General features: G+C 41.5%; 1 protein-coding gene across 16 annotated transcripts in view; it reads left to right on the forward strand.

Annotated features, from left to right (window-relative positions):
* CADPS (calcium dependent secretion activator) overlaps positions 1 to 21401 on the forward strand; it is a 465663-nt gene that overhangs the window by 306005 nt on the left and 138257 nt on the right. For all 16 annotated transcript variants that reach the window (XM_065935296.1, XM_065935295.1, XM_065935299.1 and 13 more), the window contains 2 exons: positions 2905 to 3013; positions 8754 to 8966. In XM_065935296.1, coding sequence (XP_065791368.1) covers positions 2905 to 3013; positions 8754 to 8966 — 322 coding nt within the window. The remainder of the gene's footprint in view (positions 1 to 2904; positions 3014 to 8753; positions 8967 to 21401) is intronic.

Genomic DNA, 21401 nt, shown 5'->3' on the forward strand with positions numbered 1-21401 from the left:
AAGACTCAGTCTCTCTATCTGAACCATTTCTTTGCTTTTTTCCTGTTATCTTTTAATTTCTCCCTACTATTTTATCAAGAATATTTTCAAACATACAGGGAAATTGAAAGAATTTTGCAGTGAAAACCTCTAAAAGCACCGATTAAATTCTTCTATTAGCATTTTACTGCACTTGTTCCATTACAAATCTTTTTTTAATTGCAAATCTCTTACCTATTCATGTATCATCCATTCATCCATCCACACACTGATTTTGGAGCAGCGTCTTTGCTTCTAGAGTCTCTTGACCGTGCTTCCCCCTAAACTGGCTTCATTCTCGAGGAGCCTCTGCATGCAGCAAACTCCGGCAGGTCAGGGATTGCAAGACTTCATGGCTGTTCAGTCGCTGAGTTATGTCTGACGCTTTCCGTCTCCATGGATAGTAGCATGCCAGGCTTCCCTGTCCTCCACTATCTCCCAGAGTTTGCTCAAATTCATGTCCATTGTGTCATTGATGCCATCTAACCATCTCATCCTCTACTGTCCCCTTCTCCTTTTGCCTCCTTTTACAACAGTTTAGCAAGTCCCAAACCCTTGCTGTTCCCTCACACTTGAAGAGTTCTAGAAAATCTGAGGTTCCTTGCAATAATTAGAAATGTTCAAAAATAAATCATTCCTTCATTCCTCCTTTTTTTTCCTAAAGTAAGTTGCCAAATTCCTTATTAAAATGGTCCTGATAAGCCGGTTTCTTTGAGCCCAAAATTTGTCTGGAACAACTTCAACAGTATTACCAGAAGGGGGCAGCAGCATACAGCTCTCCAAGAAGCAAGGATCTAAGTAGAAGTCAGAAAGCCCCAAGCTGTGGTAATAGTAAATGCCCGAACCTTGAGGTAGCACCTTTCTGTTGTGATGTTTCACTGATCTCAGATAAACGTCCCCAACCCTCTGTCTGGCTGATTATCACATTAACATGCTCTAAAATGTCCAGGGTACCAGAGAGGTAAAGAATATCATTGCAGAGCAATTTCAGCAATATCTGTTTACTCTCGGGTTTGGAGAATCAGTTGTCTCTGGGATCAGTAATGGACTGGAGTAGCATATGTAAATCTGGAAGGGGGGAAGCCTCTTTATTGGATGATAATACTCATTTTTCAGGAATCAATCAGACTCAATTAGTGAATGCCCATTTCATCGTAGATTTTGCTCATGGCAAGGGGAATATAATGAAGATGTATGATTCTTTAGGCATGCCGTCAAAGGACTTATAATCTGGTAGGCAAATACACCTGCTCAGCTACTTTGTAGGAGAAAGTAGTGCCAAATGCAAGGAAACTGCTTACATAAATGCATATATTGAGTATTTGCCAGGTGAATATCAAACACAATGTAAAAAACCCTTCTCCACTCAATTTATTCTTCGGCCACAATAAGACAGGTAAAATACAGATAAGGACTCTGAGTTACATGTTTGAGAACTTAGGAGAGCTGGGATGAGGTCCCAGGGCTGTGTGACCCCTACGCAAAGCTTCCATTCTTAATCCTCCTTTTTAGAAGAAGATGCTTAATACAAAGCATAATACATGTCCACTTAGGAACATGCTCTTAGCGGCTTTATGTTTCCCTTGAAGCCCATCGAGACCCTGCAGTATAAGGAACAGATTCTGTAAACTATATGCACAGTAAAGAAATCCAAGTCAGACAGAAAGTTTTCATCAGGAACCAACAGAGGGCAGCAAGAGATAAACCAACCAGTGAAACGTTCTCCTGAGGACTCCTGTTATCTTACCACTGGGACCTTCAGGCCAGGGACTGTGGGAGATACATGCAGGGTTTGAGATCTCTAATTTCTTACCATTTAAAAAAAGGACAAATCTGACCCATGGAGGAGATAAAAAAAAATCCCCTGCCGGGATCAAAGTTCACTTAGTAAATGTCTGTTTTAATAAAGGGAACTAAGAGATGAGGGATGTGGCACTCCTCCAAGACGTTTGACATCCATGGATGGCAAATATGCCCCTGAGCTTTTAGCCTGAAGCCCGAAGGATGCTTGCTCTTCCCTGGGCTCCTTGCAGACAGGCTGGATGCAGAAATGCTCAGTATCCATGCTGGGTCTGGATGCACTGTGGCGACAGGATCCTGGAGGCCGGCCTGCAGCAGTGGAGCACGCACCCAGCACTGACGTGGGCGGAGGCTGGTGAGGGACAGCGGCTGAGGGTGGCCCTCCTGTGACTGGCGCCTAGAGATCGAGCACTCATTGCTTCTGACAGCGTGTCACTCCTGCACTTGTCTGAGATGAAGGGAGGACTTTTCAAAGCGACCAAAGGCACTCCTTCTGTGGGAAGGGCGAGGAAGAAATGAGATGTGTGGCTCAGTGCAGAGAATTGACCTGCAAAACATAAAATACTAAAAGAAATGGAGGCAGGTGTAAATAAAAAACTAGTCCCTAACTTACGACTGAAAGACCTGTGTCGAGTCTGAGAGCATGACAGCCTCAGCCAGAGCCAGGGCCAAAGTCATAGTAGGCAAAAGCTATAAAATTGCTGCTATGCAACCAGTTTTGACCTAACCAAATGTGAATTTCATGTAGCTTAGCCAATTAAAATATAGCAGTAATGATAATAGCTAACTTTTCTCAAGCACTTCCTAAGCATCAAGAAAAGATTTGAAATGCATTTCACATATGAACTCATTCAGTCTACATAATAAGCCAGCAACAAAGTAGGTTCTCAGATTATATCCATCTACAGGTGAGGTATCAGGACCAGAGAAGTCTCTTAACTTGCCAGGATATGGAAAAATGCAATCTGAGCCCAGCTCCGGAGTGCAGGGCCTCAGGGGAAAGGACAGGCTTGAATGGGGAAGGTCTATTCAAGGAAGACAGGCTCTAGGGAATCAACCTCACACGTCTCTGCTTCTCCTTTTCAGGTGAGTCAGTACACGTTTGCCATGTGCAGTTACCGGGAGAAAAAAGCCGAGCCTCAGGAACTTCTCCAACTGGATGGCTACACCGTGGATTACACGGACCCCCAACCAGGTACCTGCCCACCTGCTAGGCCGTGAGCCCACAAAACTCTCTCCCTTCCCTGCATGTTGGACACGAACTGAGCCAAGTTACTAGGGCGCCACGGCCACAGTTCACCATCCCCTGGAGGTTCTGTCCTGAATGAAGAAGGGCCGATTCCAATCTGGGGCTTTGTTTTGACTCAGGGGATCCTCATAAAACCAAAATGAAAATGTAGTACGTTTTTCTTTGAGGTAGCTGTGCCCACCTCAAATTTTAATTCCACCCTAGAATGTTCAATAGAAATCCTGAAAAAGAAGTCCTATGACTCGTGTGTGTGTGTGTGTCTGTGTCTGATTCACCAGTGATGTGTGCTTGGCAGACATCGTGTCTCCTGTCCAGGTAAACCTGCCCTGTAGGTCCACATTTGCTAAGTACAAGTCATAGTTATCTGATAGTACTTGAAAAGAAAGTCTTCTCTAAACCTTTTTTTTTCCTCCTAAAAAGACACCAGTCCGCAGTGTAGACATCCAAACTCCTCAGCCTTATGTAACTAAGAGAACCACACAAATGGTAGTATTTCTCAGAAGTTCTATATTGCATAAGTTCCACATCCTGCCCTCTCACACCTCTCTCCAAACCCATGTTATCTTTTTCCCAGAAAGAAAAAAAAAATGAATAGAAATCTGCCTCAAGGAACCTTCAAAATGGGGGGGGGGGGTGCGAAATCATTTCAGCATATTAATGAGCAACAGGCACCAACAGCCCTCTCCCAGAGAAGTTTATTTTTATGCCAAATCTGCACAAGGAAAGCATTTCCAACCATACTGCATTATTTGGCCCAAAACCTTTTTTTCTACTCCCATATTGCTCTTCCACATGCAACAAAATACACATAAAGGAAAAACAGAGTCTGAGAGAAGATGGGGCGTTAACCTGAAAAGGTGTAACTGGGAAGACCTCTGGCCCAGTTCACTTGGGAAAATTATCATCTCAGTGGGCATCAGAATTGCCACTCCCGAGTGCTTTGGACCAGACCTGCCCCCTCAGACCTCCATAGATAATTCGCGTCCTGCCAGAGCACGATACAGAGCTGACCACGTAAGATGTGTCAGGACTTTAAAGGCTCGTCCTGGAAATCCCTCCTCATGAACAGGACCTTGGAGTCTGAGCCAGTTTCACGCAACAGCTTGAGCAAAGGATGCGGCCCCTGTGTTAAGAAACGAACCCTCGTGGCATTCTGCAGTGGTTTCTTCTCAAATCACGGCATGCCCTTCAGAGAAATAGTCCCTCTTTCCCAAGACCTCCATTTTAAAGTGGGAATCTCAGGGACCAGTATGAGAAGGATAAACAGCACTGCCTTGTGACACTACCTGCTTTTAAGCCAGTTCCCTTTTCCTTTCCTCTACATGATAGCACTTGGATTTCACTGCAGTCCACCAAGTACATAGGACCAAAGTTATCATCTCATTTTGTAAAGCAGGAAGCAGCGCTGGGACTTGAGGTCTAACGCGTCTCACCCTTTGGTTTGGCACCTGCAGTAAAACATAGCTATGTGTGCAGCTGTAGTGGAGCTCGAGTTGTTATCTTCTCGTACGGATGCAAGTGGACCTCTCTACAGTGGGGAGGTGGCTCTTCCGTCTACATGCAAAAGGAGTAGCTGTGCACGTACATTATAAAAGCTCCTCTTCTTTTTCCTCACATTGATCCCCTGGGATATAATTTATAAATTCCTTTACCAAGGATGTAAATGGAAACCAAAGTGATTATGTTCTTGAGAATAATAAGCAGAGTCTTCTCTGCCTTTCTGTGTGCCAAGTCCTAGTTATTTTCAAAGCAACGTTTGATTGAAAATGGAGATTCAGATACTCCCAATTGTCATGGGAAAAATCTAACCTAGAATTTTTTAAAGAGTGATTGTGAAAAATAATAGTTCCTGAACCCTAGACCTAACCAAGAACCGGAATCCTCCTGTTTATATAAGCTACCTGGGGACTTCCCTGGTGTCCAGCAGTTAAGACTTCACCTTTCAGTGCACATTTGATCCCTGGTCAGGGAGCTAAGATGCCATATGCCTTCCTGCCCCTGAGAAAAAAAGAACATCAGAAGCGATGTTGTAACAAATTCAATAAAGACTTTAAAAATGGCCCACATCAGTCACTTACTAAATAATAAATAAATAAGCACTCTAGGAGATTCTTTTGGACAGTAAAGTTTGCCAGCTGAAGATCAGGGTAATTAGTACACAATTTGGCCAGTGTCCTCAGAGATTTGAGAAGTCTTCCCCTACTGCTGCCTGAAAGGTGAGTGTGCACGTGAAGCCGGACCTCTGGGTCCATCTGTCCTTCTCCTCCTCTTGGCTTTATTCTGGTTGTCAGTGGAACTAACTGGTAGAGATGGGGCAGATAGCCTCATAGCATAGACATCCTTGCCTTTGTACCAGCCTGGGATGCAGCAGTCACCCAGATACAAGCTTTGGCTCTAAATCAACTATTCGAGTTTAGGGTCTTTGAAAGGTTGGTTTGGGGAATTGATAAATAACTGTAAGTAGTTTTTACATTTAGGCTCTTCATTTTAATCTAAAAATGAAACTGCTTCCCTTTATCTTTCCCTGAGTATGGTTCAAAGAGTATGCAACAATCTCTCAGTTCCTATTAGATTAAATAAGGAAGTCTTCAAATAAGAGGATATTCATTTGGAATAATTCAGTGGCACAATTTCAATGACTAAATTAAATCTTCAACAACTTTACCACCCTAAATAGACTATGTCCATGTGTGTGGTTGAAACAGCTATCTCCGGCCAGGGAACTGGCCAGCATTCCTTGCCTGGGCTGCCTCCATCTATTCCCAGACATGTCCTCTTGTTCCGTCAGTCCCTGTGGGGTGTTCCATGGAGAGCCCAGACATTATCATACATTGCATTTTGCAGATTCTGTCCTCAGGATCTGCTGCCTTGCATAAGAATGCTGCCTGGGAGCATACGGTGGTGTTCGTGTCGTCTTCTCTTCCTTGGTTTTCTTTGAGCTAGTTGCTCTGCTTTCTCCTCATTCTCATTGGTGTGTCCTTGGTCTCCCAGGCTTTCTGGAAGAGCTCTGTTGCTCTTCACTGCTGTCACTGTCATTGCTTCTCCTGCTTTACAGGTTTCTCCTGGCCTCATCACCCCATGGCTAGGCTCCACTCTGTTGTCAGTAACTCATTCTCTGAGAGCAGTTGCTGCACGCCAGGTGTGCTGACCGGGTCCTGCAGTGGTCCGGGGCTGTGCTTGTAATCGTCAGCGCTGGAGTCAGACAGCTGCGGTCAGAAGCCTAGCTCCAATCGTCACAGCTCCACTTTGTGTTCATGGGATAGTTAGCTCCTTCTCTCTGACCCAGTTTCCACATTTACACAATAAGGACACTAATGTACATTCTCTACAGGCTTCCCGGGTGGTGCAGTGGTAAGAATCTGCCTGCCGCTGTGGGAGATGAAGGAGATGTGGGTTCAATCCCTGGGTCGGGAAGATCCCCTGGAGCAGGAAATGGCAACCCACTCCAGTATTCTTGCCTGGGAAATTCCATGGGCAGAGAAGCCTGGCGGGGCTATACTCCATGGTGTTGCAACGAGTCAGACATGACTGAGCGACTGAGTACATGGGCACGTGTTCACACTTCGTAAGGCTGTTGGGAGGAGTCTGTAAAGATCTCAACACTTCTTAGCATCTTTGCACCTTTACCTCTCTCCTTCCTGAGTCAGCGCCATGAAAGGACTTTCTGACAGTAGCTCCAAGAACTCAATGTCCCTTTTCCAAGCTTTAGGCCCTGGCAAATGGGAGGTGGTGGGGCAGGGGAAAGGTCCCGTCCAGTGGTGGCTGGCCTGGAGCTCCCTTGCACTATCACAGTACTGTATCCGTTACCATGAGACTGGACTGCAGAAGCGCTACTGAACCCATTCTTTTCTTTTAGCTCCTTGGTACCCACTTTTCAGAGCTTAAAGCATTCCTCAAAGTTCTTCTTCCTCTTTCTCTCTCTGCAGAATTTTCCTTCTTACGGTGCTGTCCATCCATTTCATCAGGTTTTCCCAGCTTGCTCACTGTACACCATCCTATCCATATCACACACTTTAAAGCTCTCTAAGAAAAGAACCAAAATATTGCTTAATAATCACAACCACAAAAAATATTTTATTGAAATTGCTGTACCCCTCAACTCTTTATATAAAAAAGATGCTCTTTATTGTTCTATAATCCCTGGCAGTTCTAAGTGCAAAATTATTAACACGCACCCATCCTTATGAAGTAGACATTTGAATTAATATTGTCGGCACAATAGATAAGTCTTAACATCACCAGCAGTCTTTCCCAAGGCAAGTGTCAAATAGGTTGGCAATTGGGCCCTGTTAGTTTAGGGATTCTAACTACTCCACTTACTCCCCATTCACCTTTAAAGAGATAGTTTGAGGGTAGAGGAATGATGAGAAAACTGGTGAAGATATGAAGCTTTGTTTATGGACAGAGAGTCCCAGTCACCCCAAAAATATGAGCTTTTGAAATATGTTGACAGACACAATGTAGCTCTGGCCTGAGCCCAGAGAGAGGCTTCTTTTGCCCACTTCTCTCTAAATTTTAACCCAGAGAACTGCTTATGGGACAAAATGGGTCTGCAGAGCATTCATTCATCCAACTTGTGTTTGTTGAGCACTCACTGTCTGCCATGCACAGTGCTGGGTACCAAGATGCAGCAGTGAACAAAAGAGACAAAAACTCCGCGCCTTTAGGAAGTAAATTATATAATTTTTTGAGGTGGTAAGAGCTTTGGAGCAAAAGGATGCAAGAGGAGAGAGGTGAGTAAGGAGAGGTAACGGTCAGGGAAGGCCTGAACAAGCATGTGATGTCTGAGCAAAGACATGAAAGAGGCGAGGCTGTGACTCATGAGAATAACCGGAGGAAGAGCCCTAGGCACAGGCAGTAGCTCTGTGCAAAGACCCTGAGGCAGAATGCACCTGGAGTGTTCAAGGAGCAGCAAGAGGCTAGCATGACTGTGTGAACGGGGTGCATATGGTAAGAGAGGCAGGTGGAAGTGGTGGCGGGTCAGTTCACGTGGGGTCTGGCAGGCCTTGTCAGAACCTAGACTTTTCCTCTAAGTGAAATGTGGAGGTACTGGTAGGTTTTGAGCAGAGGGATGGCACAACCTGACTCTTGTGCTAAGCCAATTACCCTGGCTCCCATCTGGGGGGTCAGGTATAGAGAGTGTGGGTGGAAGCAGATGGATCAGTTAGGAGGCTACTAGAATAATCCAGGTGAGAGATGAATGTGGGTGAATTCAGAGTGGCCACCCTGGAGAAGGAAGGAGGGGTCAAATTCTGTTGTAATGTCCTGAAAGTAGAGTCTTCAGAATTTCATTGGAATGGGCAGCCAGAGAAAAATCAGGAGTCCGAAAGGTCCCTGAGGTTGTGGACTTGAGAGGCGGGGTCAGGAGGCGTTTCTGTTGTCGTCATTTGACTTGTTTTTAAAAATGAGAAAAGTAATGGTATGTTTATAGATGAATACTTACCCTGCCATTAGGCAGTTCAGTTGACGACTCTGTCCCCAATAAAACAAAGGTGGCAGGAGACAACAGCCAGGCTCAAAATGCCTCTTGGACATCATGGTATCAAACTCGCTATCCTATAGTTAGATAAACAGATGCACCTCTTTTCTCCAGCCCAAGGAAAAGCATAGAGACTGCCGCTCAGAGCTTAGTCCTGCTGAAAACATCGCAGCTCAACTTAGTAGTCTTTCTTCCCTTTTAACCCAGGTTTGGAGGGTGGCCGAGCCTTCTTCAACGCAGTCAAAGAAGGAGACACCGTGATATTTGCGAGTGATGATGAGCAGGATCGCATTCTCTGGGTCCAGGCCATGTATCGGGCCACTGGGCAGTCACACAAGCCTGTGCCCCCAACCCAAGTCCAGAAACTAAACGCCAAGGGAGGGAATGTGCCTCAGCTGGACGCCCCCATCTCCCAATTTTGTAAGTAAATATGCCATTTGTTAAAACCAGTTCTGTAGAGTAAAGTCAGTCTTCTAAGGTTGAATTAGAAAATCTAGTTGCTTTCATGTGAAGGATGCTCAAAATCATGTTTGCCTAAAAAAAAAAAAAGTTAATTCAAAGGGGGAGAGTTGGGACAAAAATGTTAGATAGAAGTAATTTTAAAGTGCAATACTTGACAATCCCCTCCTCCAGGACTAAACAAAGAAAAATATGTTTCAGGTGAATTTTTCCCTCTTTGTTTTGATGAGAGTTTAGAATTCACAGTCAAACAGGTATTTGTTTGAGTCTTTCAAATATAGTAGGTTACGTATGTCCTTGCCTCATTTCTTCCTATCAAAAGTAACTTTAAAATAGAGCTTAATTTGAAATAAATTTTAATATGCAACTCAGAACCATTTAAAAATAAATGATGACATTATCACATGCAGTAGGGGAGGATGGGGGGGACACAGGAACACACACAAGAAAGTAACACAGTATCTAAAATCCCATTCTGAGCTAAAATACCAGAACCCAGAAATGAAACCATCTCCTTAAACAGTCCCAGTTCATATTCCAGTCTCTTCCTCTCTATAGGTTAGCATTAGTTTTACTTTCTTGCCCTTTCACCATGCCGTCTTGCTACCAAGATAGTTTTGATCTTGGGACAGTTTGGATGCACAGGGTAAGATGAAAGACAGCATGCTCTTGCAGATATTTATTGAAACAAATAAAATGGAAACACTGGAAACGTAAAGCACCAGATTCATTTCAGTTACAAGCATTGTCCCTAAGTAAAGATGTCTGCCATACCCTGAATACAGGTCAATTAGGAATAGATCAGGTACACGTCAGCTTTCAGCAATAATCATGGTGAGTCTTGTCTTTAGCATGGCACCTCCTCATTCAGTGTAGTTCACTGAGCAACTGTCTAGGTGATGAGACATGTTGATGAGGAAGACAAGGAGATACCTGTTTTCAGGATACCTCCAGCCCAGTGGGGAAGTCTAGATAGTAAACCAAGTTAAAAAAAAATTAGTAAATTAGTTTCACACACTGAGAAACACCATAAAGAATGTCATGCATTGGTGAGAGAGTGGAAGGAGGAAATATAACACAGATGATCTGAGCTTAAGCCCAAATGATAGGAAGTTACCCCCACAGACATCTGTGGGAAAAGAATCGCAGCAAAAGGGAAAGCAAGTGTGAAAATCCCTCATTGGAAACCTGACCTTGAACCCAGGGCTTTCATACAGTCTCTCCTCAGTTGTTCTTAAAACATGGACCACATAATTCTGTCGCTATAGCAACTAAGTAGAGGTAATTCCCTTCTGATGAATTCCACTGCCATGTCTGCTTCTATTTAACCAGACTGTGTTCTTAAATCTTGTTACACCTTTGCTGGTGGGGAAACATTGTTGTTGAATGACAAATACTACCCATCAGGTGCTGCCAGGGATTCTTGTCCTATACTGATGGTTTTTTTTAAAGGAAGATGTCCCTATGGGACAGTGTAAATAGTCACACAATCATGCAGGTTTCCACACAGAAAACCCTAAACAAATAAGTCGAGGAAGGGCTCAGGGGAGGAGGGATAGCACTTCTGATCATGACCACCACCGAGTTTCCTACTCTTTTTTCCTGTAACATTTGTGACACTTAACTTTATCTGAGAGCAAAAAGAGAGAAAAGAAGCATCTCTTTGTAAATGGTTTAGTCATTAGTTGAGATAAAACATCCCCAATATTAACTTAATTATAAAAATTCCCCTGTAATGGAAGCCCTTCTTTCACCTGGCCTGACAGACTCCTTATAAATGAATTTTGAAACAACACATCATATCATATCCCTCTGAGATGGAATTATCTGTGTATGAGGAAACAAAAATGCCTAATTATGATCACCATCTAAATCAACCTCATAAAACATGTTATCACAGGTGATATTTGGAAAATCTTGGCTTTATTTCCAAATACTTTCCATTTCTTCTGAAGTCATTTCACCTTACATTCAGTGTCTCTGTTCTATTGTCTCCCCAGATTAAGAACCTGGTTCGTGATCAGTCCACTTTTTTCTCTCTAGTATAGGAAAGAGAATGGAAATTCAGGGGTAAAATGAAATGGAGACCAGACCCAGATTCTATAAAGGTGATGACTGAAAGAGGCTGTTGAAGGGGATGCATGACTCTTTATGGAAATACACTAGGGCTCTTGATTTAGAGTTTCCTCTGTGGGTAGGATTCATTTAGCTATGAAATTAGAATCTGGTCAGTAAGCATCAGCCAGAAGATTTGTTTGCATACACGCAAGGTTGATGTATGTTACTATCCTAGTTGACAGAGGAAGCTTTTATTAAATAGAGCACCCAAAGCAGAATTCTAAGAGTTAAAATTTGGGGATGAGGATAAGTAGTATTATCCCTCAAGAGCATGTGAGGCAGCCTGGGAGGTATGTGAAAAGGTCAGGGATGTCATGCCCCTGGGATTTATCAGTACCTGCTGCCAGAGCCACCCCCTTCTCTATTACCTCCTCATCGCTGCCTGGGAACAGAAGGTCTCTAGAGAGTATGAGGTGTACCCCCCCCACCAGGCTCTGTAAGAAGGAGGCCACTGCTTTCAGCCATGCAGATTGTGCCCTTCAGGAGGCTCTTTTCCCATAGATAAAAATGTGAATGGTGCCTCTCGAGTTGTGCAGTGCTCACTTTGCACAACTGTATGCTTCTGACCCCGCAGTCAATGACACTCCTTACATGGAGCTTCAACCCACTAGCGTTAAACCCAGTAATCCCGTGGTTACTTTACTACCCCCTGAAACAGAGCCTCAACCACTCCAGACTTTTATCTATTGCTAGTGTAGGCACTTAATGAAAACTGTGTCCAGAGTGCCAGAAAGTGAGGCTCTGTTCCCATACTTTAGAAACTAGCATCGTAATCTAGTCAGGATTTAACTCACCCAAACTTCTGTATCTGATCCCCAGTCACTTACAGTCAAGAGTATATAAAAGCCACAAGAAAGATCCAAACAGGATCCAAGAATTTTGCATTCTGTGGTGTCAGTAAGTAGTTGTACAAAACAACCCAAAAATTGCCGAGAGTGGGGGATATGTCATATTGAGCAGAGTCTGCCGTAGAGTGAAGTTATGTAACAGTTATTGCAAAGCTGCATTTAAACCTTTATATTCAAACCCTCACTATTAAACAGATTAGGTTTAGATTTATACTAACTAAGTCAGATTTAGTGTTTATTCATACTTAGAATCCTAACTAGCTCATCCAAATTTGCCGAAACTTGCCTTATCCTAACAATTAAAGTCCTGTGTCCCAGAAACTGTTTAGTCCTGGGCAAACTGCGACAAATTGGTTACCTAGTGACTTAGCAGCAGCAACAGCAGCAGTACTGCGAAGCAAGATTACAGAAAAATGGAAAACAATCACAACATAGTAAGAAATAGCAAGTGTTGACCCTTCACCGACATTTGCTTCTCAGTCTGTACCTGTTTATTTTGCCACATCACAAACATTGTCAGTCACAGACTCTAACAAAAGGAGTAAATACAATCAAGTATTGCATTTTAAAAAGATTTTGTTGACTTCTAAAAGGTAAGGTTCATTGTTAAATACTTGATTCTGTGCACATCTCATTAAATCCCCAGTTTTGAATATTTACTCAAAGTAGCTGCCGTCCTTGCAAGTGAATGATGAAGAACTTTTTAATGAGTTAGCTTTGTAATCACTATGTTAGTATTTACATGGCAAAGGGAAGCTAACAGAAAAATGCAAGAGGTTTTTTGGATAGAGAAAAATAAACACTCCAGTCTTGTCACGTCGCTGTCTGCTCAAGGGAAATTTGAGAATGGAACATTTTACAGTTTGGGATACTTGACTGTAATCATAAGTTTATTTGGGTCTTTCTAAATTCAGTTTGACAGACTTCTGGGTGCAGACTTTATTTCTTTTGCAATTTCAGAAGTTCGATTTCAAAATGAAAAGACACGTCTTAGAGTGGAGTGGAGTATTTATATGGAATTGGGAAAACTGGAAAAAAAATAGATCCTGCTATTCATTAGTTTCTATGTGACTCTAAAATAATTTTGGGAGGGTTCCACCAAACTTTACAACTTTTTTGTTCTTTTGTGGTTTTTTTGGTGTGTGTTATTATTGATTTAATTTTCTCTCTCTCTTTTTTTTTTTTTTTGTTTAAAACTTAAAAAAATTGTCAGTGCTTACCTATACAACTTTTTACAACAAATGCTTACAATTTTCTAATTTCTTAAGGCAAATGTTGCTTACTTTGGAAATGACATCCAAATCTATAATTGAGTATTGCCACAATTTGTTATATCAAGTGGCCTCTCATTGAAACACCTGATCCCTGTCCAGTGTGTGTTAGAGGAACAGTAAAGATCAGTACCTCTGTTCTCAAGACTGGGAGGGGAGTGGGAATTTTAAGCTTTGCTATTTGGTCAATGATTATCTGATATATCACTTGCAATGAGTCTCATATTAATGTCTGTTTCTCAACTAATAACTGTTAATCACATCATAAATCCCTAAAGTTGGATGTTTTTGAGAATTGTTCTAGCTTTGCTACCACCTGAAGAGCCTTCAGCAGTTAGGGGGACCTTGTTACTGTTGTTTGGGGAGGGGGTTGGCTTTGGTTTTCTTGTTTTTTTGTTTTGTTTCATTTAAGTTTCCTTGTTCAATCTTTGCTCGAACCCAAGAACTTTAGCTGCTAGGTTAGAACTCCTGTCTGCTTTCCTGAGCCTTGTTGCTAGTCTTTATGTTATTCTGGTTTGTTCCTTCTTACCCTGCTAACTTCTAGCTGGACTGAAGGGTAAGTGTTCCCCTATAGCTAGCACAGCTCAGATAATCAGACTAGATTATCTGACACCTGCAATGTGCTTCCTCCCTCTCCTCTGAAATCTTCCTCATGTCTAGACTTTGTAGTAAAACTTTTTATGTAATTTTCCTGACCTTAGGTTGGAAATGTAAGCTTCCGTACTGAAACTAGGATGCATGTGATGTGTGCATAATTGCCTCCTCTCCTTGGCTTTCATATTGGCATCAAATGATCCTCTGAGTAAAGCCAACCATTAACATCTCCTTTTTTTTTTAATTCCAAGAATATTAATGAACATCACAATGAAATGGCAAATAATGCCTTCGTTTCATGGAATTCACAGCTACCTGACTGCTTAATGCCTGAAAACAGATCATTTTGCACTCTGATGATGTGTTGTTGTTGTTGTTTTTCCTTTCCCTTTCCAAAGGTTAGAATGGTCAGAGAACCAATGGTGTGGTAACCATGGATACCTTAACAAACAGAAAGGTGGGCTAGGAAACCCAAAGATGGTAATTGAGCAAGACTCTAAGAAATTGCAGAACACAATTAATAAAGTAAATACATCATTTGAACATGAAAGAATTCATTCTGCCTAAATTGAGGGTGTACTATAAGACCCAATAGAGGTTAATTTTTAAGAGAGAGATATAATACAGGCAGCTAACACACACAAAAGCAAGAAATTGAGGACACAATTGAAATCATGTAATTTATTCACAGAAACTTCAGATTCACAATCTCACAATGTCATGGAAGGTTTAGACCTGTGGTCTCAAATCTCTTTCCACTGCTCTCCCAAGAACAATGACAACAATAACATTTTTTACATCATTTGTATTTGTATTCATTTTTCTAAAAATACACCTCTAAGAGGAAAAAAAAGAAACTTTAAAACTTAGAAAAACCATTCTCTTCACTATTTAAGTTATTACTAAAACAGAGTATACAGTTCCTTTATTCACAGAGGAAAAAGTCAGTCACCAAAAATGTGCTGAGGGAAAACTTGACATTAGAGGGAGCTAGAAAAATTGGTCAAGAGAGCAGGCAAATATGTACTGAAGTATTCTGAACGCTCACTTAGAAGTTGTAGGTCGCATCATTTCTCCTGACCATTTAATAATAGTCCTTGATTCTTTTTGTTTCTTAATTTTGCTTTCCCCCTCCTTTCTTTTTTTTTTTTTTTCTTTTGCATAAATGTACCCCTGGCTAGCAGACAGATTTTTTTTTTTTTTTTACCACTCCAAGCAGATACTTAATTCTTAATTTAACTTTCCTTCCTTTCCATGTCTGATGAGGCATTTTTAAAAGCTTACTGGAAGATGTGAACTTAGTGAAAATTTAGGATTTGCTATACTTTAAAAAAAAAATCTACAAGATGGATGAATAGATGACTGAGTGAATGTTTTTCTAGTAAAATTATGTGTATTTGCACAACAACACATTGATATCCTAATAGGCTTCCAAATAGTCATTTGCCTAATTCCTTTCTAGAGTTTTGTCTGAGGAGATTCTTTGCTATATCTTCTTGTATTGTCAACTTGCAATTACTACATTGCAGGAATGCAACATCAGAGAATGAATTCAGTGTTAACTTGCATGACCCCAAACCACACTATAGATCACATTTCTTCTCTCCATAAAGTACATGACTTTTTAGAAGAATAGACTCTCACCGTAAGGTCCAGAATTTTCCAAATACTGTGGTAGGCTCTCAATAGATCATATTAAATGAAGGGTCGCTTCTTTGTTACCTACTTCAGGCACGTCTAACATATTGCTCACTAATCAACTGAGTATTTTCATGACCTATAATGACTTATAGGAGACAATTTTAATTAGTTAACTCTCGAAAATTTTGTTAGCTCATGCTGCAGTGCCATAAAAATATTATCAAGTGCTCTGTAAATTGTAAGTAAAGCAGGGAAAATTACAGATCACTTATTTGTTTCCTGATCACTGACAAAAATCTCTGATGATTTTTATTCAAAGCATTTGCCTTATGAAGAATCATACAAATGAACATTGAAATAAACATCACATGTTTATTCTCGTGGTTGTCCTGTCAGTGATTTCTGCAAAATGCAGTGTGGCCCTTGATAGCTTCTTAGGAAGCCTTTCGGTGTTGGCCATGCAAGTTAGCTTGACTGAAGGACCATGAAAGAATTAAGTTGTTTCTCAAGGGCAGCAGGCAGGGGAGGACCAGTCTTTTGCTTGCTGTGCAGAGCTCAGGCAGGGAGCAACATCCCCTGGTTATTACTTGATCATGCCAAGAAAAACTCTTCTAGAAAAGTCTGTAAACAGCCAGCTGCCATCAATCATTGTCATTTCTTTATTTCATGTCTTCTGATGAGGTTGACTACTGTCATTGTTCGTTATTGTCCAAACCATACATTCACTCTTACACTGTCAAGCAGATATGACAAGCACACATTTTCCATATAAGAAAGATACAAAGTCACCTTTTAATTTGCAGTTTGAGTTCACAATGACTTTATAGTTACATTAGCTATTCTCTTGCCTCAAGCATCCATCAGGGGTAACAGCAGCCATAACTGTGCTCTAAATTTCAGTGATAAAACAGCTACCTCTAGTTTATTATAAAAGGGATTCACTAGAGAAAGGAGCCTCTCTCAGACAATTTATTAGCAATGTAGTCATAGTTTATTTTCAACAGCAGAATTTTTTCTCTAGCCTATAAAAAGTTCTAAAATGTAATATTACAAAATAAAAAGAGAGATTTGACCTTTTGTGTTCATTCCCTGAGCTGCTGGGATAATAAAGCCTCCATAAAATGAAAATTGAAAAACTATATTATCCACTCCCCTCAAGAATATTCCATTTGGTAGACCTTACCAAAAACTTATCTAAATTTTTTTTGGATCAGAAACAAGATCACACAAATAGGCTTGCTATTCAGAGATCATGAAATAATATGATACATGAGGGACATCACTTGAAATTTAAGCAGATTAAATGAGAGTGTAAAGTCCACATAACCATATCATTCCAGGAACCATGATTTTCTCAATATTCCTTAAATGCCACACCAAAATTGTTTTCAAGAAAACTTGGGGCAAAGATTGTAGTTAGTTTCCACTTGAAAGGATACCTGCCTTCCCGAAGTCTGTGCGTCTGTCAGCCTTTTCCTTTATCATGGATGCCCACTGATAGTTCCTTAAATTTATAAATGTAGTTTAGGCACCATTATTCATCTAAGTTCAGTGTGAAGTCATTCTCCTATGCCCATGCTATAGAGGACTTCAAAATCTTTATACATTTAAAGCCCAGAAGTGAAACAAGTAGCATTGTTTGGAAGATGTGTTGAATTATGCCCTTGCTCCAAAGCCTATGAAATTACATAGCCCATTTTCAATACATGTTAAGCCCTTGCAAACCAAGCAAGAGTTAGCAACTATTCAGCCAAGTCTGAAAAAGGTTGTTAAGACTGAAGTAAATTCTTAAAATTCAGTCAATCCTTGATTTCTTAAATAAGTTAAAAAAAAAAAAAACGCACATATACTAATGAAAAAGAACATTGGTATGTGTCTCTGAAAGCAAGAGCTAATCCAAACCTCATTAGAGCTTTAAGCTTCTACTTTCCCCTCCTAATTCTGTTTTGCTCAGCCTAGTATTTAAATTCATTTGCATTCCCTTGACACATGCCAAACATTGGCAAAGAAATGGATCCCAAGGTGTCCTGAATCCAGGAATTGACTTTCTCACCCTTTTGCTCTGGGCTGTTTTCCCCTTGCTAATGTCAACATTGGAGTTTTCTTTTTCTCTCATCAGCCTGTTCCAATCGTTTGTACAGGGCAAAATGGGATTGCACAGAGCATTTAGTTTTTAATGTTCAGCACTGTGAAAGAACAGACTGGGCCATTGCAAGGATGACTGGATGGTGTTGCTTGAGAAGCACCCACAAGTTCTTTGAAACAGAATTTAGAACAGCTGGACCGCTGCAGTGTTTTATTTTAAAATAGACAACATATGTAATGCATATGGTCCTAGACATGTATGGAGACACAGGCAGACAATCTGAATGGTATCCAAAGACACCTGCACCTAGAATTCTGTTTCCTTTTATAAGATTTTTTTCCCCCCTAAGAGCACATGTTCCCACTTTGGGATTTGCAAGATGCCATCTGAATCCCCATGTGTGTGACTCCTTAATAAAGTCGATGGGGAAGTTTCCTGGGATGGAGGTGTCAGAGTAAGTCAGTTAATAAATACCTCCTAAGGACCTGGCTCCTCCAGGAGCTGGCAGGGAAAATAACAAATCAGGAACGTACCCTCAAGAAACATATTATCTATCAGGGAATTTAAGTGTGTGTTCTGACCACAGAGAAATTGGAACATCATCCAGCAGAAACACAGAGACAGAGATTAGGAATTATTTATACAGGGCCAGAGGAGAGGCATAAAGCAGAGAGCTTGGGAAGGACTCTCAGCTTCCTAGAAACAATAAGGTTTAAGAGGCAACCTCTAACTAATATTAGTGATCAATGTAGAGACAGCCTTGGCTTTCTGAGAATATTAGACCAACTGACTTTGAGAGTAGTGAGAAGCCTGCTCGTCCACTCACAGCTAAGGTGAGCACCTAGTATGTGCCAGGTACCTGGGTGCTTTACAGATTCTCCTTACCAGATCCTGTCAACAACCACCTCTGAGGGTAGACTCAAACACCTTTCTCAACTTAACATGTGAGGAAAACGAGACTCAGAAACATTAGTCAACTTCCTCACACCTCATATCGTCTTAACAGCAGAGCTGGCCTCACATTCAGTCTTTGTGACCCTCTAAGCCCAGCCATCTAAGCACCTGCTGTCCTACCTCAGATAAATTGTTCCTGTTGAATTTAACGTGTCAACATTTCCAAAAGTCAAGAAATAGAAAATATTTGTTGACCAGGTGAATTTATTTATTTCGATGAGATATTGATAAATTAATTATTTTAACACATATGTCTTGAGTACCTGCTGTGTGCCAGCTTCTGTTGTAGGTACTAGGAGCACAGCAGAGAACAAAAATTTCAAAATCCATGTTTGGATGGAGCTTCAAAATCAGATCCCTTCCGTGGACACCTTAAAATAGCATTCCCCACCTACTGAGTCTCCATTTTTTTTTCCTCCCCCTGAATGTAATAAACTCAGTGAAACTCTCAGAAATTTCATGGGAGCCAGCCACCCTGTTAAGCATTCTTGAGTTGTTGGAACCATTGAGACAATGAGCCTAATTCTGAGTAAACGATGATTTTATGTAAGCAAAATCCAGGGGCTGCTCGGCTTACTTGCTGGAAATTCCCACTGCATTAAACTCCATCCCACACACATGGAAGGTGTGAAAGGGACCTTAAGAATGATTAAATGACAGTGACAGCAGAAAGGGAACTGAAAGTTCGGCTCATTTTACACATGAGGAAACTGAGGCTCAGACAGATCGACACCTCCGCCAGTATCCCGCACTTCTTTAAAACCAGAGCTCACGGGAGGGTCCAGACCTCCTCCCTCAGTCCCAGGCTCATTCACCATGTGAACTGACAAGAGACAAAAGGCGGAAGAAGGGAAACAGGAATCTTTATGTTGATAGGGTTACTTTCAGAAAAGGAAAACAGGCGGATTTTAAGCCTATTTTAAAGCCTGCTTTAAATTGTCAGTAAAAATGAAATTGTTCTTTCTATGAAGTCTAAGCCAAGAATTAGCGTGGTGAAGCTGTCTTGTGATGATGGATGGGGGAGGCAGGAGGGTGGGTCTGTACCCGGGTCTCCACGGAGGAGCCAAGCTCTCTTTGCAGATCCATTTCCTGAACTGGCAGCCAAGCAAAATAGTTCATCACCAAGTTTTCTAGAGGCTCAGCAGTTAAAGAGTAAGAGGCTTGAAACACGGGCTATATTTTTAACAGCCGCGAAAGAGTCCTCTTCTCTCTAGCTGAGTGACCGTTTGCGTCATCATAATTGAAGAGCAGTAAAATGGCAGAGCCAAGCCTGACCAGTTAGTCAACCTGCAGCCTCCTCTGGGAAATCTGAGAGCAGGAAGCTGGTGCCGGCCAAAACTCGCCTCATCTATCTGCTAGAAATTGGGAGGCACAGCGTGAATGAGGCTTTTTATGAGGATGAAACAGGACAAGCAGTGGGTGTGTACCCCACTGTTAGTTTCTCCAGGGACTGACACGATGGGGCTAAAAGAACAGATTTGTCCTAGGTGATGGAGCGGTACCACCTGGGTTACAGGAGTATCATTCTTGCAGGAAGACACCTAAAGTTGGAGCAGGTTCAAACCACTTGCCTCGGGCCACAGGAAACACACACACACACACACCCCACCCCACCCCGCAGAAACAGCTAGCTTTTTCCCCAGAACTAACCTCCTGGCCACCTCTCTTTCCAGCCATCCTGAGTCGAAAGAGAAATACAGCTTGGAGACCACATTACCAGACAAAAGATGCTCAAAGATTAAGCACCTAACCTCCAAATTGAAAACACTTTCCTGAAGACAAATCTCAGGCAGTTGACCTAGCAAAGAGTCAGATTCTCTAATAAAATTCCTGCGCATGTGATAGGCCTTCCAGAATCTCATGTTTTATCCTCTGAAAGGAGCAAATTGGCTATTAAAACACACATTCTTTGACTTGCCTTCTGGAAACTGTTGCTTTCCTGTGTCTTGGGCATAAACAACACATCCTGTTCAAACACTGACCACTTGCTCCCTCTCTGAAAGATGACTGAAGATTTAAAAAGCTAATAGGAAGAAGGCATACATCTGACATACCATGCATTTAGATTGGAATGATACACAACATTAATAATACAAGGGAAAATCATTATCTTAATATTACACTGTAACTATACCCCATTTTCAGTCAGCCCCCAAGCAGGGAAGGAAAAAAAAAAACTGCCTGGGATGAAGGCCACATTTGAAAATATTATTCAAACACCTTCTCAAGTCAGAAATCCATTCTCTGCATGTCCTGACAGCATTGCTGGTCCCTGGCAGGTGCCTGTATTCGAGTAGAATGTTGCACGCAAGGAGATGAATACACTCTTGCTTGATTTAAGATTCTTTTTCCCTGCAGCATTTCAGGAGAGTGAGTAAATATGAGATGGAGTGATCTAATTTCTAGGACCTTCATTCCCTCCTCTTCCAAGATTTGCTTGGTCTCGCTTGAGTTGAATTCTCTGAGTTATTTTGCCGATTGAATATAGACTATTTTAGTTACACATATTGAGATTAATTAGTTAGCCCTTAGGAGGTTTTGCCTGCAGCCTTCACCCTGTAAGGAAAAGTGTGAATACATTGAGACTATTAATTCACAATAAATGGCAGATCATAGCCCTTGCTGAGTAAATTTGTTTGTCTTTCATAAGCTTTGCTAACTGAGTAAGCACACTATCTCAGGCAGTGTCCTTTGCTATCACTAACTAAATTCCCAGTGAACTTATTCTCCAGGTTTCAGTGGAAATCTTTTGTTATTATTTTGTTTTAATTTTGGAGGATGGGGACCCAAACCTTTTGTGCAACCAAATTGGCCATGGGGATTTGAAAGGGGAGGATACTAATATTGTCACTTGGCTGAGAATCAGCATAACCCTTTTCTTCCA

Source organism: Muntiacus reevesi, chromosome 4 (assembly GCF_963930625.1).
Source record: "Muntiacus reevesi chromosome 4, mMunRee1.1, whole genome shotgun sequence".
Classification (NCBI taxonomy): domain Eukaryota; kingdom Metazoa; phylum Chordata; class Mammalia; order Artiodactyla; family Cervidae; genus Muntiacus; species Muntiacus reevesi.